The 19,870-nt window shown below is 33.3% G+C and overlaps 1 protein-coding gene across 1 annotated transcript; it reads left to right on the top strand.

The window, feature by feature from the left end:
- The first annotated feature begins 2,296 nt into the window (after nt 1–2,296).
- LOC150110381 (uncharacterized) lies at nt 2,297–15,580 on the top strand. The gene is made up of 7 exons (XM_090393385.1): nt 2,297–2,334; nt 4,247–4,372; nt 7,088–7,146; nt 8,009–8,134; nt 11,128–11,226; nt 12,192–12,270; nt 15,429–15,580. The coding sequence occupies exons 2-6, from the start codon at nt 4,276–4,278 to the stop codon at nt 12,231–12,233; spliced, it is 423 nt and encodes a 140-aa protein (XP_090249511.1). The 5' UTR covers nt 2,297–2,334; nt 4,247–4,275; the 3' UTR covers nt 12,234–12,270; nt 15,429–15,580.
- The last annotated feature ends 4,290 nt before the right edge of the window (nt 15,581–19,870 follow it).

The raw sequence follows: 19,870 nt of genomic DNA, 5'->3' as shown, positions 1-19,870 counted from the left end.
TATATTTATTATTATTATTATTATTATTATTATTATTATTATTATTATTATTATTAGCATCTCTCCAATGTTCTTAAGTCCATCAACAGTAGGTGTTAATCCACCATACATTATAATTTTTTCGTGCGTAGTACTTACATAAAATATTTCCATGAATTATCCAATTTCATATAATTTATATCTTTACACACATATAATTAATTCCCCAAAGGTGGTAGGCTGGTTAATGTTGAGGGGAAAGCTGCAGAAATCAGACAAAAAGCAAATACACAGCCAGCGAGACCGAATGAGATAAATAAGAGTTGAATAATTTATTATATAATGAAACCTGTGCAGCATTCATGCGTAAACATACACGTAACTAATTTAATAAGATTTTGTAATAAGTACATATTAAAACTATGATATGTACATATTAATATGTACATATCATAGGACAACATCAGTACATTTAATTCAAACAATTCTAGGAACACCGGTGATTCCTAGTAATGTTTGAATTAACTGTACTGACGATGTCCTCTGATACTGGACGAAATATTTACTTATTGTAAAATCTTATTACTGTGATTCCGTGTGTATGTTTAGTACTGAATAATTAATTAATAAAAATAATAATTATTAAAGAAAAACCAACAGTACATATATACAGTAACCACCATTGATTCTCTGCTGTTTTGATAGTACTGTTATAGCTTTTTTTTTTTCTATCTCTCTCTCTCTCTCTCTTCTTGGTTCACAAACATTTTTTTTTTTAATTTTAGATATTTTTAACATATGTATTATTTATGCATAAACAGATAACAACCATGCTGACATATGGTTATAGGTTATGTAGTTTGTTGACTGTGGTCTTGTTATTTGATATGTTGTTCTGGTTACTCTATAGGTTGTGCTGTAGTAATGTTTTAACATGACTGTGTAGTGGCATAAGTGTTTCACCTCAAATATTTTGTGCTGTGTCAGTGCTTCCTGCATAAGTGTGGGTTCTTCCCAGAATATCAGTTTTATCTAATAATAATAATAATAATAATAATAATAATAATATCTCGATTGTTTTCAGTTAATTAATATTAACTGAAAACAATTCATATTACTTAATTCTGAAAATTGCTGAAAGCCATTTCCCAGTATTTTCAAGCATTACAGCTAAAAACGTTTTCTTGAATATAACTCTCTTCTTCCGTAACCATGGGGTGAAAGAGCAAGAACAACAACAACAACAACAACAACAACAATAACAACATTCAAAATGTGTGATAAAATATGTCATGAGAGATCTACGTTCCCAATCGCCAACCTTTGGTTATTGAACTAAATGATTTTTTTGTCTTTTATTTATCTCAATCTCATCTACCTTCACTAAAATAAACAGGAAAATATATGAAATCCAAAGCAATAAATGTCGACAATCTCGGTTCTCTCTGATATGATTTATATCTTATTTATACATTTATAAAGAGATGGAATTTTTGTGTTGTAAGCCTATATTATCTTGTAATTATTGCATTTCGGTTGAATTCGAGTTTATTAAGCAAAATGAGTACATTAATTATTCCGCATAATTTGTATCACATATAAATGCAATAATTACAAGATAATATAGGCTTACAACACAAAAATGCCATCCTTTTTAATGTGTAAATAAGAGATAAATAATATCAGATAGAATCGAGATGCATATAGAATATAGAATCTCAGGCACTTTAGATAGTAATTTTTAATATGGTGCAAACTTATCGCATGTGAACTCGAAATCTGTTGCAGTGCCACAATGGGATGTATATGAGTTACTACTACTACTACTACACACTTTATGAGAGAGAGATGGCAGCAATGAATGACAAATTTTGAGGCATACTGAACGTATTTACATTATAAAGAATCAAAGGCTTTTTAGAAAAATAACTGAAATATTTATGTTAAAATCTGCATATTTTAAAACGTTGAATTTTAAATTACTTGTTATTATTATTTTACAAAATATTCATAAATAGTGATTATTATTTATTTTAATAATATATTAATATGTTAAATAAGATTTCGATATTCATGTATAATCGTTTACAAAATGTAGCAAAATGAACAGCAGAGGTCGCCTCCGTAATACAGCTGTGCTGTCAACTTGCCAATGATTATAAGTGAACAGTTACTCATGAATATTGAAGAAAGAGCGATTTCGATTGCAATTTTATGATTTGCTTAGATTATATGTACGTATTTTACCTGGAGTGCCCTCTATAGTAACAACTTCGACTATTTATTCTCCCACAATCTAATTCAACTATAATTTTGGGGATCAGTTCCTAGAAGTCCCTCAGTCTACAAGTTACAGTAAGTTGCTTAAATATTATTACTTTATATTTGAACAACTGCGTTTTTATTCATGTATTACATATTTAAAGAGACTCTTACTATGCAATATTTAATAATAATGATGTTGTTAATACCAGTGAATGTGCAGATCAAACTTTCGGGTAAAAAGAATAAGAAGTGTTCATATGTTATCATTTTATCCGCTCCCCCCCCCGTCCCGTCTCTGCTGTTATATTGATATAATTAAAGTTAAAGTTTGAGTATAAAGTAGGAAAACCACGTGATGAGGTTTTACATTTGTTTGTTTATCTAACTGTTGTTTTTCTAAACCATTGTATGTGGCTTCCGTTCCTTTTTACGTTTCTTGTAGAAATATACCGAACTAAATAAATGTCCATTTCACTCACATCATAAACTTACTGGAAGGATTCAGTATGTCAGAACTTTAATGCATATTCCAGACTAATGTCTGTACTGTACAGTAAGCTGCTTAGATATTCAAAATAGATGGGATCTCACCATTTAACTAAATCGTGTTATTTTATTAAAAATAAATTATTTTCATTTACTAAATAATATCAAAATCCATAAGAAACAACTTCTACCACATGATGGAAACCATTGTTCAATGCCACAGGCGCCCTTCCTCTGGAATAGTTTCTCCTTTTATAAGAATGAAAATACGATGAAAGGAATGTTTAAGTCTTTTTTAAAGGCATATTAGGCGGTATACTAAAGAGTTAGATTTTTTTCCACACAACAAACAAATTCGGATTTTTGTTTCTCAAAACAAGCACATCTGCTCCAGTGGTTTAAAGCATACACGAAAAACAGAAAGCACACCACACGTACAGGATCAGCATACAGCAAAGAGGTACATGTAACCTGTGGAGTACCGCAAGGAGCTGTCCTATCCCCCATTCTATTTAACATATACACACACGACATAAGCCAACTCCCCCTAAAAAGTAAAATCTTCCAGTACGCAGACGACACGGCCATAGTATCCATTCACAACAATGCAAATATCGCTTACACAAATATGCAACACGACATCAACCAAATCACTAACTGGTTAACCGAAAACGGCATATATATAAACCAAGGAAAAACAAAGCTAATTGTATTCAAAAAAACCCCAAACCCTGCCCATAGAAACTAAATATCTGACTGTCCAACATTCATCCTCCTATACACAAAGCGCAGAACCTAAAATCACAACCATCACACAGGTGGAAACAAGACGGTATCTCGGACTTCACTTCGATGCTGATCAAAGGATAATAGCAAGCAAACTATACAGATCAAAAGTACAATAATACTAACAATTTTGATGATAAATATTCTGATGATAAATTTCAATCATGGGTTCTTGAGAAGCGAAAAACTGCATATGTGGATGTTGTACTTCGCATATGTGTCCCCTGGTAATATTTTCTATAAGTATCAAAATAAGAGACAGCAGTAATGCAAGGCGGATAGCAGAGTTAAGTTGCTTGGGCAGAAAGTTTAACTTAGTGGGTTAAATCCTCTGTCGCCACTGAATTACCAAGATAATATAAACTAATTAGCCTAATAAATGCATGTTCAATTCTCACTGTGACATGGATCTTCGGTGGATCTTTCAGATCGCAGGTGATTTCCATAGCATTTGCCTGATTTTTGAGGCCTGTAGTTTTAGAAAGGGAAAAAGAGTAGGGTTTACAAAATTTCGAAAACTCTTAAATAGTTTATCCATGTTAATAACATGCTGCATTCTTAACTATTCTAGAAACGGAATTACGATACCTGTGTGTGTACAATTTTTAAACATATACGACCTTATCAATTTCTGAACACACTGTGTGTGTGCTCAGAAATTGAAAAGGCCGTGTTGTATTTGTGTATTTTTATCTTGTAGTTAACTAGTTTTCTTTTATTCCATCTTCAGGACAATCACCGAAAGTTAACTATTGCATCATGATGCTGCGATCTGTACTGTTCTTAACTTTTCTCTCGGTATTTGTGTTTTGTGGCTTCCCTGAGTTCGACGCAGAACTGAACTGTATTTTATGCAGTAAGTAGTACAAGTTTATTTTCAGTAGACTGTAAACAATAACGCAATAAAAGTGATATAAACACAAACTTATTTTCAATGGAAATTATTTAGGAACAGCAAAGATAATAAAGTCATTCATCTCAGAACGTCTGCCTGATCAATACATTGTGCATTTAGAATCAGCATATTTTCGGGGACAAAAGCTGCCCTTGAATGACGGCATGCGGGTTTTAGATATTAGTTAGGTTGCTGAAGGGAATGGTTTCATATTAGTAGGGAAAGAACAGTAGATAGGAGAAATGGCATACAAACTAGATAGGAGGAAAATCTTCGAGAAGAATCAAGGGTAAGGAACTTTAACTGTAATGGAAATAGGATGGCAAAAGTCAAAAAAAGTAATTCATTTCAGAACTTCTGCATGTTCAACACATAGTGAACTTAGAAACAGCATATTTTTGGAGCAATTATACGAAACCCACAAAGGGCAAGATATATATATATATATTATCATCTAGTCTAGATACTCTGCTCTAGAAACCAAGACTCAAAAATATATCAAGCCGTTTATGATATATCACCTAACAATAAGTTAAAGCAAATATCTCAGGATAAACATATAAAATATAGAAAAAATAGCATTTTTAATAAAAAAAATGAAAAAAATAAATAAAAATACTCCCTAGTCAATTAGCCGAGAATGGGCTAGCCCAAGTGCTCCAAATTATTTCATAATCCAGAAATTTCGCAGCGAATACGACAGAGGGATAAAACCACAGGTCTAATCAATCCATCTTGCCAGAACAGTTTACAGATTTTATATATATATATATATATATATATATTATCATCTAGTCTAGAGACTCTGCTCTAGAAACCAAACATGGACTTTTGAAATCACTTCAGGCCTCCAATAAGTGCAGAACTGGTCTGTCACCGGGGGATAAAATCTATCTCCCACTTAAAAACCATCACAAATACCATGCCCACGGTGTGATTCAAACCGCCAGCCTGTGGGTTGAGCAGTGGTTACGTTAACTACTCGACCAACCAGGCGAATAGTATTTGTCGTACACTAGTTGCCGCCACCATACAGTAATTTCAATGAATCTCTTTTAATATGCATCTTTTTCGGATATTATGGGCTTATCCGTATATGCCCATAATCATCAATATGATATATTTATACTATATTAATAAAATGTGCTTCATTTATATATTTTCATTAATGTATACTGTATTTGAAGGTATTGTATCATATTAATGAGCAATTGGTTAGATAGAAATGTAATATTTTATTCATTATTTATTACACTGTTTGAAAATTGAAGTATAATTGCTGAAAATGTACAACAATATTGTACTGAATGACAGTGAGAATGATAATGTTAATATCAAACCAATAGTTAAATATTTTTCGTCCATAGAAAACATTTAGTGTACTTAACATTTCAATTTTTCCTCAGTTCAGTCTGCAGAAACCAGCAATACGTTTATTTCAAACTGTAGAACATTATTTGGTGAAAACGCTCTACAATTGAATATACCTTATGAAGACTCATCAGTTAATTGCACAAATAAGCTTCTTTCTTGGGTAAAGCACATGTAGCAGTATATGATTCTTCCACTTAACCTGAGAACGTCTGAATAAACGTTTTTTTGTATTTAAATGATTTATAATCTTAACGTTGATTTCCAACAAAAGACACGCAGCATTGTTGCGCCATTCTAGTCCTAGGTTGTTGTTATAAGATCACATGCAGACACATCGCATATGCTGCACGCTTTTGAAATCTGTATATTGTGTATTTTTCTACGTTTTGCCTGTTTGTGGATGCAAAACTCAAAATTTCGGGTGAATAAACTCATCTGTCTCTGACTAGCTCACCTTTTAAAAAGTCGTGATCAAGATTCTTTATACCCTAGACGTTATTTGAAACCAGATCATTGAAGCGAAACAGCATCGTTGAATAACGAACACTCTGATGAGGCATTATAGAAATATTAACGTACAGATTCAATATATATATGTTACAATTTGTTACTCAAAAGGCTATTGCATATCTATTTTTATAAGCAAATGAATGAGTGAAATAGACAACTGCAATGGTTTTACATATCAGCTGCAGTCATCGTAAATTATAAGAAAAGCTCCAGAACTACTTTGTGATTAGAGCCGTTTTTTGTTTCATTTACTAATAAGAATCAAGAAAATCCTCAGATATCGCGTGCCCACAGAGATATTTGAAAGTGTATCTTATAGCTGAACTGTTACTAACATACGTTTGTTGTGACAGTCGTTTTTTTTTTTTTTTACCTCATCAGGAACAATGACTTCGAACCAACACCCGAACTTTTTTAAGCCAATATAGACAATGGAATTCATTTCTCAAAGACAATCACATTCATTAATGTTCCAGAGAGGGTTTTATATTAGCAGCCTTTCAGTTAGAGAGCGGTTAGGCTCTAAACCAACGCTCTCTCAATTGTAAAAACAGGCCAGCAACATAATAACTAACACAGCTCAGCAAAAATACATAAATGAAATAAAATCAATGACACATGCATATTCAGAATGGGAAAATGTTTACTGTTAGAATTATGAATAGAATTATTTGTGATGTACTTCAAAATAAGTTAATACGATAGTAATCCAGAATAAGTAAATTGTAATTTGTAAGGAGTAAGGTGAAATAGTAACAAAGTTGATTTATCTGTTATTATTTATTTCTGTAGCTTTAACAGAAGAGCTCCAGTTAAAATATTTGGAATGTCTGGATAAAGAATTCTACGAAGTAAGTACGGTTCTTCTAATATGAATATCAAGCAATACTTTAAGGTTTTCAATAATTTTATATATATTATATATAAATAAATAAAAAAAAAGGGAATAAAAAAGTCACATGGAGAACGATCGGGAGAGTAGGGAGGGTGTGGAACAACCGCCATCTTGTTTTTCGTGGAGATTGTTGAACATACGAGGTGCCATGTGTTCAGGCGCCCTGAACACACAGCCCTCCCTTAAGTCCTCAAATTCATATACATTTATATCGCAGATTGTATAATTTCTCCTATAATCTTACGAACATCATCCACTTATCCTCTCAGGTTATTCTTACTCATCTATTCTTCTGTTACCAGCATCCATCGGTCTTCATGTGAAATCTGTTATGTAGCTCTAAGTAAGATTCCGCGCATTATTTTTTTTTCTTATTTCTTTTGCTTTCTCAAAAAATTAACAAGATTTTTGGTTAGGTGAATTAGGAGAGTAGATTAGGAGAGATGTTGAAAGTGAAAATCCTATGTATGAATGAAGTTCAAGGTGTAAATTCTAATAGAACAAGTGATCTCTTGAAGTTCGTGTGCAGTCATCCACAAGCAGTGAAATAATAGCAATTCGTTTTTGGTATTCAATTTCACTTTTAAAAATAATTAATTATTAAAATTAAAATAGAATTAAAATATTTTCTGAATGTGATATTAGCGATTGTCTGTTTTAGTTTTATTTAATAACCTTACATCTTAGGAATATCAACTGCTATACGTGCTAAGACGTCACAAATTTTTCAAAATTACTTAACCGAAGTTATTAAATCTCATGTTACAATAGACAAGGTTTTACACGTATTTATTATAGAATTATGTTTATCTTTTTAGATATTGAAAGTGAAAATCCAATGCATGAATGAAGTTCAAGGTGGAAATTCTAATAGCACATGTGATCTCTTGAAGTTCCTGTGCAGCGACAGCCGAATAAATTGCTATTGTGCTAAACCTAGTGAGGTAAACTTCCCTATGAATTAATAATATATAAATAATTAGAGGGAATTTGAGAGAAAAACTAGCATTATGCCAGGAATTTTCCTACTGAACATTATTCTGGTATTTTTATGAAACACTAACCATAATTACGAAACTGAATTCATTATTTATAATATGGATTTTTTTTTTCTGAAAGCAAGTATACAATGATAATCGTAAACTATCAATTGTACGAGGGTGTTCTGAAAAGTTCTCTGCCTCGAATTTAAATGGTAACACTATCGGCAAGAATTTTTTTTATAAGTTGGTAAATCTGTCCTAAGCATCCAGGTGAAATTGCAAGTCATTCAATCAAGTAATTTTTTTTCCATTCAGCTGTCTTGAGTCAAAGTGCTGTCTGTATCCCTTGAAATGGATAAAATTGAGTATCGTGCGGTTATAAAATTCTTTGCAAAAGAAGATTTAATCCCAAAAGATATTCACTCGAATTCATAAAAGTTTATATAAGTGCACTCTTCTCCTTCGTTTTCAACAATTAAGGAATGGGCTGCCGAGTTTAAACACGGCCGTACCAGCCTCGAATATGATCCAAACGAAGGACGTCCAAAAAGTGTAACAAACCAGAAATCATTGATCAATTTCACAATATGGTATTGTATGACCGGCGAGTCAACATGCGTGAAATTGCTGAGACTACACTGTCTTCAAAAGAACTTGTACGATATATTTTGTATGAAGAATTTCAAATGAAAACGTGTTGCGTAAGATTGGTGTCGCGTCGCTCACAGCAGATCAAAAGCACACTGGCATGAAAATCTCTGAACAGTGCTTGGAACGTTTTAACAAGAACAAAACTGATTTTGTGCGTCAATTTATTACAATGGATGAGATTTAAATTCATGATTATAAATATAATCATGAATATAATTATATATTCATGATTATATGAATATACAGTTATTGGACAGAAGCCGGTTGCCCACGGAGAAAGAAGACAAAGTCGGTTCCATCAGTAGGAAATATCATGGCATCTGTGTTTTGGGATGCAACAGGCATTTGTTTATTTGTTAATTTGAAAAGGATAAAGGAATAACGGGGGAATATTATTCCGATCTTTTAAACAGACTAGATGAAAAAATTCCCGAGAAAAGACCCGGTTTGCAGAAGAAAACAAAATCACCTTTCATCAGGACAATTCACTAGCCCACAAAGGTGTTTTGGCAATGTAAAATTAAGGGATCTCTACTATGAATTGTTGAAACATCCACCCAATTCCCCAGATTTGGATCCCTCTGTCTTCTGTCTCTTCCCAAAACTAAACCTCTTCCTCGCTGGCCAAAGTTTTTCTTCGAATTAAGAGGTGATTTCAGCTGTATAGGAGTATTTTGCAGATCTACCAAGAACCACTACAGAAACCGGATAATGGCGCTGGTGCAACGCTGGAATAAATGTATCAGTCTTAAGGGAGATTATGGTGAAAAAGTAAAATAATTTTGAAATTATAAATTCATTTTTTGATTGTTCGGCCGAGAACCTTTCAGATCACGCTTGCAATATTGATAGCTGCAGAATGTGGCAGAAATCTCTAGCTGTTACTTACTTGAAGACATAATTGAGCATGGAAACAGTAAAATAATAAATGACCAGAATCGTGGCATAAGGCTAGATCAGTGTCATAAAGCTAGATCATTTTCTCAATGTGGGGCTTACGCCCCACAGGAAGAAAATTTGAATATTTTGGGGGAAATTAGAAAATAATGTTGCATTCGTTATTTCATCACTGATATACTCAAAACACTCACCATTGTCGGCGAGGGGGAATCTGAAAATCTTTGAGACCTTGGGGTGGGGCATGATCCAAATAACGTTGAGAAATACTGTGCTAGATGAACCACGATATATAGTCAGTCTCCAAGATGAGTGTTGCAAATGGAACACCCATCAACGTGAAAACCGCATAGTAATGAACTCTAAAACATAGTAAAAAGGTTGCTGATGGGAGAGCGAAGGAGGAAGTTAGCTTTGAAAGTAATCTGAATCAGAGTAAGGTGAGTGGATGAGAGAAGCTGCTTCGAAAATCACTGAGAAGAAGGAAGAATATAAATCTTAGCTTTTGAAAGACAGGAATATCAGAAAAAGTATACGAAGTTATTAACATGAAAGTGAATTAAATTTAAAAAATATAAGGAAGAATGTGGGAACAGAGATAAACACGCAGCAGGATATAATTGGACTCAATCAGGCATTTACTATGGATCTAGTGTTTCTGGAGAATGCCAAGAGAACGTCATTTATATTGGTATTCGGTACCAAAGAAAAAGTCAGTATAGAGAATGTTATATGCGGGTTGCTGTTTGACAAGTGGATAAGGTCTCTGTAACTCCAGAATTAAATAATAAATTTTAGTCTCACTTTATGACTTTTAAAGACATAAATATCCCTTTCAATTGGCATACTGGGAAAAGGGCGATGAGTAGAATGCAATTATTTTGAACATGACCCATTGTTATGTAACAATGGGTCATTACACAAAAGGCTAGTTGAACTAGTGCAACAATGCGGAATGAACTGTGGAATGAATTGTTACACGACTTTCGAGCACTGCATAAATAAATCTTAATGTTTATTTATGCAGTGTCCAAATAATGTGATATGGTGAAATAAGGTAGGGTCTGTAAAGTAAGATATGCTAAATAAGGGTTAGAGTACAAACTCTACCCCGACTTACTCATCACGACTTTCTATTACATATCAGTAACAGAGGTTTCACTTTGCATCAGTGCAGTTACTAATGCCAATAACAGAACAAATGTTAGTTATTTATTTCTATGAAGACACGAATTGTTTATATAATTGCACCTCTTCCAGTGTTTTGGGATAGGATACGGTATATATATATATATATATATATATATATATATATATATATATATATATATTTCTGAACAAACGTTAATGAATTATTTATTTAATAATAGAAAGGAATATATTCAACATGCACATTGTATTGCTAGATAAAGGAGCGATGGACTAACTGCGTTATCCAGACTGCTTCAAATAATACCGGAATACCACTTCAGAATCTAATAATAGAATTCTTTGAAGCAAGTAAGGTAATGTGGCTTTCGTTATTTATGTAATAGCAATGAAAACGTATTTATAGATATAAAATAGCTATAATATTTCACATTTTCTATAATTTCAGAATTTCTTCACTGATATGTATCGCATCGCTGCACATTACTTAAGATTATTATTGTACACAAAAAAAGTGTTCTTGTAAACAATTACTTAAAGTTAATTTAAAGTTAAAGTTAGTTTTGTCTTTAGCTGTTACTTTCAATTATAATAGGTTACGGGACGTTTATATTTTCCAGAATATTTCAAACAGCAAAGAACTTAACTCAACATCCCACAATCGATATTTCAAGTGATCACGAAACTCAGTTGCTCTATTCACATATAATTTAGCTTAAATTAATTTCATTATCTGATAAATATGAATTAGCATTTATATGTGTCACTCAAAATCTTAGAGACCGATGTGTTATGCGATAAGATTCATTGTTGTGTAATGTATTAAGATTGAAAATATTAGGTTAACAGTACTTTTACTATTAAAAAAAGATGCATCATCGATAGCTAAGGAAATACTGGTTGATATTTTCTAATTTTTAGTTATTTTCACTAACAAAGTATATTACATTTTGAAAGGTTTAATAAATGTGGTTGCTAAAAATTATACGTAAATCAGAGGCACTCAGTGTGTATTATAACAGTATACCAATATATAGGAATGGAGAATTATACGATAAATATTTGTTTACTAGGTGTTCAGTATTTAAATAAAATAGAAACATCACGTATATTTAAGGAAATAGTGATAGATGTATTCGTACTTTTAGTTGTTATCTTTCAGTGAATAAAGCCTCTTGTTATGACTTTTATTTTGACTTTCATTATGACTTTTATAATATGTAAGATTCAAAATTAAACTATACATTTTTTGACTTACTTTTAAGTAATAACTGTCTCAACGCTGGTTCATAGTGAATAATTTATTCCTCTAATTTTTCAGAAATGTGGAATTGACGTAACTGGCATAAAATGCTTGATTTGAGACTCGTAAATATCATCTCTCTCTGATTAATGGCAAAGTAAGTATAAAGCAAAGGACGGAAGGCGATTCAATCCTGTCTATTTTACATTAGTACATTAAAACCGAAAGATATATAGAAAGTTGAAGAATAAATACTTTTTTTTTTTTTTTTGGAAGTCGTTCGAAATCTCTGGGATTTTTATTGCGACTATTCAACGCTCTATTCAAATTTCGCATCTTCAGTGCATATTAGTAGTTTCCTCATAATTCTTGAATATGATACTTTTGTTAGTGAAAAATCAGTCATCTGCAATGAAAAAAAGCTTGTGTGTATTTATGGACTAAATCGTATGTAATAGATATGTTTTATTAAAAACGTATATGTAATTTTCACAGAAACCATAACGGTCTGGTAGAAGCTTAAACAGATACTGAGAAGATCGAAGAGTATTTCATAAATATGGATTTTTTTCTGCTGAACACTCATAATTCGATACGTCTTGAAGAAACGTTCTGACGAATATAAAGCATGCAAGTAAACAGCAACTGCCACCACCTGACATACAACGCATTTATTAACAACCGTGTTTGTAACATAATATTGAATGTATATCTTCAGAAGTTCAACAACATTCTTACACTGTGGATTCAGTCATTAACAGATGAACTACTGACTTTCAATTTCACATTAAATCATTTTCATCATCCAATTTCACTTTCAATTTCACAGGCAGTCATCGGATTCCAGTTCAAAGGTAAAAGAGATTTCTTCATGACCTAAACAAGTGTCATGAAACCTAATCAATATAGCGATACCAGAATTTTGGTTTAAGGTGGAAGGAGTTAATTGCTTTTTCTTCAAAATCGTTGAGAATATATCTGCGAGAATCGGAGAGAGCACGAGCTGCCCATTGCCAGACCTGAGTTTTGTAAGTAGATCTTATTGTCATTTTTGAAGTATCCACACTTTATGCAATGGAAGAGTAGAGCAAAGAGTTTTTTTGATAATTTGTTCTTGAGAAGATCGAGGACGTCTTGAGTAGGAACATTTGTAAAGAGAGAAAAAATATCGAAACTGACCATTAAATATTTTTTTTTTTTTAAGTTTGATATATATATATATAGTAGATATATTTCTCAACGATGTTGAAGAAAATGCTATTAACTCCTTCCACCTTAAACCAAAATTCTGGTATCGCTATATTGATGATATTTTCCTCACCTAGGAAGGTAGTGTCAACAATCTTAATTTATTATTAGACCACCTAAACGAGTGTCATGAAAAAATCTCTTTTACCTTCGATCTGGAATCAAATGACTGCCTCCCCTTTCTAGACCTGAACTTACCAGATGTGGTGAGAGTATTAAAATCTTAAATTCTAGAAAGCCTACTCATACTGATAGACACCTTCATGCTTCATCCCAATAATATTCTCCACAAAAATTTGGTATTATTTCCACCTTAGCTCACCGAGCCAAATCTTTACTTACAGAAGAATCAGAAATTGAAAATGAACTCCTTTTTCTTAAAATAATTTTTATTGATAATGGTTTCTCTCCTAAGAAAATTGACAAATTTCTTTCCCCCAGTCACTCAACTACTTCTGAAGATCCCTCTTCCCCCAGAGCCTTCATCTCCTTGCCTTACATCAGCTCTCTATCACCAAAACTGGCAAAAATTTTCAAGAAGTTTAACTTCAGAACTTGCTTCACTACGCTTCCAAAACTTCGTTCAATACTTAGTAAACCTAAAGAGAAACATCTTCAACTCGTTTTCCTGGAGTGTAGAAGATTTTATATGATTGTGGAAAACCATACATTGGCCAGACTGCTAAATCCATCCTTCTACGTTTGGAAAAACACCGTAGAGATATCTCCTATAACAGCACTAGAGCCAGCGCTCTCTCTGGCCACGTTCTCTTTTCAGTTAACTCAGACGAATGCCGCCAACACATTGCGTCCAGTTCACAAACTTCTAACATTCATGTGTGCTATGATGAGCTCGAAAGAAAGATTATCGAATCTAGAGAAATTTCTCTAGATTCCTCTCATATCAACAACAGCCTAAGTTTCAATCTCTCTCTGACGCACACGTTGCCACTGTTCAGTATTGGCGTGCTCGTGACAGTGCGTAGTATACGTTTGTTTGAAACTCAAGCTCGCATTTTGTTTTCAAACACGCTACTGTCTTTTTGTACTTGTTCTGTTATGACAATTTTATGTCTCTGTAATTCTTTATATTTCTTTGATTGTGATACCTGAAGATATTGATCCATTCAACGAAACTTGTTAACTAGTAGTATCTTTTTAAATATACCATGTCATCTTTTTATCTCTCGGTAACAGTCATTAAAGTTTTTTGAATAATATTCCTACCGAGTAAAAATGAATTTAAAAAAAAAAAAAAATATATATATATATATATATAGATGAAGTGCTACCTAGAAGGGGGGGGGGGATATCATGGTTTTTGTTTTTCTCGTCTATATTATTTTTTCACTGATTGATTGTTTCTTTTCTTTTTTTTTAATATAATAAGGGCTGCTTATGTTATTCTTTGCGTTTGACACGTATTTATGTTTAATTTAAATCTTCTCTCTACTAACTAAAGATTTATTTTTCTCCCAATTTTCGGACTGTTTCACTATGATGATGGGTAATTTTCTTTCCCTAAAGTGCATGACAGTAACATTGTCATGCACATCTTGAATTTTATCTTTATCTTTAAAGATTTTTCTTAGTGATGACTCGTTTAATTTAAATTCGTGTACTAAGCCAATAATCTTACAACTGGACTTAATTTGTGTCCAAATTGATAACATCACGCTTCTTTTTATGCGCCGATGTATCCTCATTGTTGTGACTTTTCTATTCCGGTCTTACTGACATGCTTAATATGACTGCAAATGAAACATATAGTAAATTTATTTGTAGAAGCAACAGCATCGGAAGTTTATCGATCGGGGTTTATTCCACTGGTTTTAATGATCGACTTCAAATTAACAACGAATTTTTAACTCGCATATATCGTGTGTGTTGCCACACACACGATATATGCGAGCATTTGTGTGGCAAACGTATGGAGGATGACGTGTCATTCGTGTATATACGGTGCAGGAAAAAAGCCCGGTAAAAGAATCGCATAAATCGGTGTTACCTTTAGTTACTGCGCATGTGTATGTGTATTTATGATTGATATATTTCTTTCTATTCCAGGTCAAAAGCTTTCTGTTTCCTGCATGAAGAAATAATGAAAGAAGTTTAGTTTTCTTTCATTAATTCCATGAGTGAAATGAAAGAAAGAAAAAAACAATGTTGGATAGCTATTCTTGTTTCGTCAAAGAAATCCTAGATTTTCTGTTAACATGTTGTATTTGTATATTTTCTTTGAGTCTTATGATTAACAGTGTATAAATATGATATAGTTCCAATAAAATCAATGCATGAAATGCTCATTTTTTTATTACACTTATATTATTAAACAATTCCAGTTGTATTTAGAAAAAAAAATTAGAAATTTTCAAAATTTTATTGTAATACATTCTGTACGATTTTCATGAATGTTATTTAGAAAGGTGTCGCGTCTCAATTAGAATCTGATTTGGGGCAGTGAATCCGAAACGAAACAAAGAAATAAAAATCAGAGATGAAATTCATAGCACACTGAAAGACCCTGCCGAACTGAGCGGAATTCTGAAATTTTTCGAAAAGTTCCATGTTTCTTCCCTCGCTATACGAGGTTTTCCAATTAATTTCCAATAATTCCAATATATGTAAATGTTTTGTAGGATTACATTAATACCGTCAATATTCCATTAATCGGAAATCCTCGTATTAATATAACAATAATTAACCGATATTAATGTAATCTCAGATCAAAAAGTCAGTGATATTATACAATGAAGCGTAGGGAATCAACGTCAAGTGAAACCTTGAGTAGATAACCCACCACATTCACCAACCATGACCGTAGGGTGCTATACGAAGGAAAATACATAAAAACGACCATTTTGTGATCAGCTCGTTAAATGCACGGAGTTCAAATCATCGACGGATACACAAATGTGCATAAAAAACATTCAAAACCAGGCTTACAACATGGGTTTCCATGGGAGAACCGCAATGAGCAAACTCCACATCATCAGAACCAACATGCTGCACGGTTTTCAGTTGTGCAAACAGTGTGTGCAGTGGGAGGTGGAAGTTTGGAATGCTGTGTTATGGAGCGATGAATCACGCCACACCTTCCATCGAGCATATGGAAGCGTATGGGTTTGGCGGATGCCGGTAAATGTCTCTTACAATCCCAACTATGAAATTCGGAGGTGTGCGGTGTGGTGGTAAATTCTAGTTTTTCCAGGTTTAGCCCAAAATCTGTTTATGGTGCCATGAGCATGGGACTCCATGACGTAACCGAATAATGAGATGCTTCCTGGTTTGTGGCGTTTGAATTGATCTGATGATTGTGTTATAAGGCTGTTGATGTAACTTCTTGGTTTATGGACCAGAACGTCACTACTCTTGACGTTCCTGTCCACAGAGCGCTGATTTCAACTCTGGTATTGTCCTATTTTTCCTTTTTGGCCTCGGACCTCTGTTTGTGGTGCCATGAACATTGAAATTAGAGATGTATCTGAAAATTCTGACCAATGTAATACTTCCTACTCTGTAGCCTTTCTCAGGAACTGATGATGGTGCCATACGGCTCCAGCATAACTGCGTGGTTTGTAGACATGAACGTCACCATATTTGACTCACCTACGCAGAGTCCTGATCTCATCTCAACCGTTGTATAGTCCTGTTTTTCCTAGCTTGCTCTTGCCTCTAAATAGCCCCGATCTCAACCTAACTGAACATTTGTGGGATGATCTGGTGTGTTGGTGACGTCAAAGGATATTCCACAATATATTCTACTTCATTTTTTGACTCCAGGAAGGAGAGTCAAATATTCTCATAAATCGCTATCAAACTCTTCGGAAAAGAGTATTCCATTAGATTGCTGCAATTATTGCAGTGAAAGGAGGTCCTATATGTCAGTGTAGCTCAGTAGAAGTGACGTTTGTATTCTTCCACTCTTGACCAGATGGGGAAGACTTGGGTTTAAATCTAGTTGTCAACCAGAAAAACATTTCATTCCTAAGACTTTTATAGACCGGTTCCTGAGCTACGCGATCTCGGACAAGGGGAAATCTAGATTGTTTCTCCCGGAGAGTCGGGTTTTTTGTTCAGTAAACTCAAGAAAATTGACCGTCGAGCATCCACACAATTTTTAGACATTACAATTATTATGTTATGGTTAGGGACCACGAGAAGACGGCAATTGTTAGCCGTATGTTCACTGCGTGGCGATGAAATTAGTGATAGCCTTGGACACCCTATCTCTGATTGGCTACCAGTGAAGATTGAACTGCCTATACAGTCTTCAAAAGATAGAAAAAACTAAAATGGCCTTGCTTACTCCCTATTCGGGAATGAAAGACGATAATAGATTTTTTTATTAATATATCACGTATGAGCTGCTAAGAAGGCTTTTTGAATGTCAATAGAGAGAGAAAGGAGCAATAAATATAAGGTAACAAAGACATCCGATCCTTTTAGTACATTACCAACTAAAACAACGCATATAATATTTCAAAATGCACTGCATAGCATAAAGATATTCACCCATCATAGGAATTTAAATTCATCAATGGAATAATATCAATAATATATAATACTATGAATAAATAATCTCACATTCCACATTCATTCTACGTTATCAGCCATCTTTTAATTTTCAGCTGAAATGCAGAGAAAATCGATTTGAAACAACTAATTTTACTCTCTCTTCAGAGAATAACAGGAATGATGATGTCTCTTCCTTGGAGTTCAAACTTGAAAGAGGTAATATTTTAGCATACATATTTCTTTAGGAATTATCTTGAGCTATTTAGGAAAAATTAGGATGCAACACTTTTCATTGATTCCTGCCCATAAAGAACTAAGAACTCCTTATATTAAGGCAATTGAATAAGGAACATACCTAATAATATGTACTAATTTTTTCAACTTAACCAATCAGGAAATCAAGTTATTTACAAGTTCATAAAAAACAAAACAATATATATATATATATATATATATATATATATATATATTGGCAATACAATTTTTAATGGTAATTCAAACATTTTTATCAGCTTTCTAGTTTATAAGTCCCCATCGCCATTTCAAATTAACTTAATAACTGTGAAAAATTCTTCTTTCTTCTTCTTATTGTGCTATCTTCTATCGAAGGTCAGCGACCATCTTCGCGAACAAACTGCGGTCTTGTGCTAATCTGAGCAGTTGTGCACTGCTCTTTCCTGTCCACGTCTTGATGTTGTCAAACCATGATATTCTTTTTCTTCCTCTAGTTCCTTTGCCATCAATTCTTCCTACCAAAATAGTTTGTAGAAGTTGGTATTTGCTGTTTCTCATGATGTGGCCAAGATATGATGTTTTTCGTTTCTTGATTATTTGTACAAGATGTTTAGCTTTGCCAATGGATTTTAAGACCTCTTCATTGGTAATTTTTTCTGTCCATGATATCTTCAGCATTCTTCTGTATAGCCACATCTCAAAGGCTTCGATTTTCTTGATGGTTGTCGCCTTCAATGTCCATGTTTCAACTCCATAGAGCAGAATAGACCACACGTAACATTTCAGCATTCGGCATCTGACTTCCATGTTTAGGTCTTTATTGCAGAATAGTGTTCTCATTTTCATGAAGGACTACCGTGCAACTTCAATCCTTGTCTTTATATCTATTTCTGGATCCCACCGTTCATTAAGCCAACAACCAAGATATTTATATCTTGACACTTAATCAATATTTTCCCCATTGAGTGGCAGTTTCAGTGATGAGGCTGGATGTTTGCTGATGATCATGTATTTTGTCTTGTTGATGTTTATATTTATTCCCATTCTTTGGCTTTCTATGTATACTCTGTCAATGAGTTTTTGGAGATCCATAATGTTATCTGCAATTAGCACGGTGTCATCTGCATATCGTAGGTTGTTAACAATCTTTCCATTTATTGTGATTCCCTCTGGACATTCTTCCAATGCTTTTTTAAAGATTACCTCTGCGTATATGTTGAACAGGAGTGGTGAGAGCACACATCCTTGTCTCACTCCTCTTTTGATGTTAATATCACTGGTGGTAATGTTGTCTAATTGAACGGTAGATGACTGATTCCAATACAGATTTGTTATTAGTCTTATGTCTTGTTCGTCTAGCCTTGTTTGTTGAAGAGCTTCTATTAAGTTAGTGTGTCTGACTTTGTCGAATGCTTTTTTCAAAATCTATGAAACACATAAAGACAGATTTTTGTTTTTCTATGCATTTTTGTATTAATATTTGGGTACAGAAAAGGGCCTCTCTAGTACCAAAACCATTCCGAAAGCCGAATTGTGTTTCACTTAGAGTTTCTTCACTTTTTCTATAAATGCGATTCTGAATTACTTTCAAAAATATTTTTAATGTTTGGCTCATTAGACTAATAAGTCGGAAGTCACCACAGGAATTCGCTTTGGGTTTCTTTGGGACAGTGATAAATGTAGATTTGAGCCAATCTGATGGAAATTCATCACTTTCATATATTTCATTAAATAGTTTTTCAAGAAGTTTGATGTTA

The sequence above is a fragment of the Typopeltis vanoorti genome, chromosome 1 (assembly GCF_054136105.1).
Source record: "Typopeltis vanoorti isolate ZY-2024b chromosome 1, IOZ_Tvanoo_1.0, whole genome shotgun sequence".
Taxonomy (NCBI): Eukaryota; Metazoa; Arthropoda; class Arachnida; order Uropygi; family Thelyphonidae; genus Typopeltis; species Typopeltis vanoorti.
The sequence above is the reverse complement of the archived record's forward strand: the minus strand, read 5'-3'. Positions and strand labels throughout refer to the sequence as shown.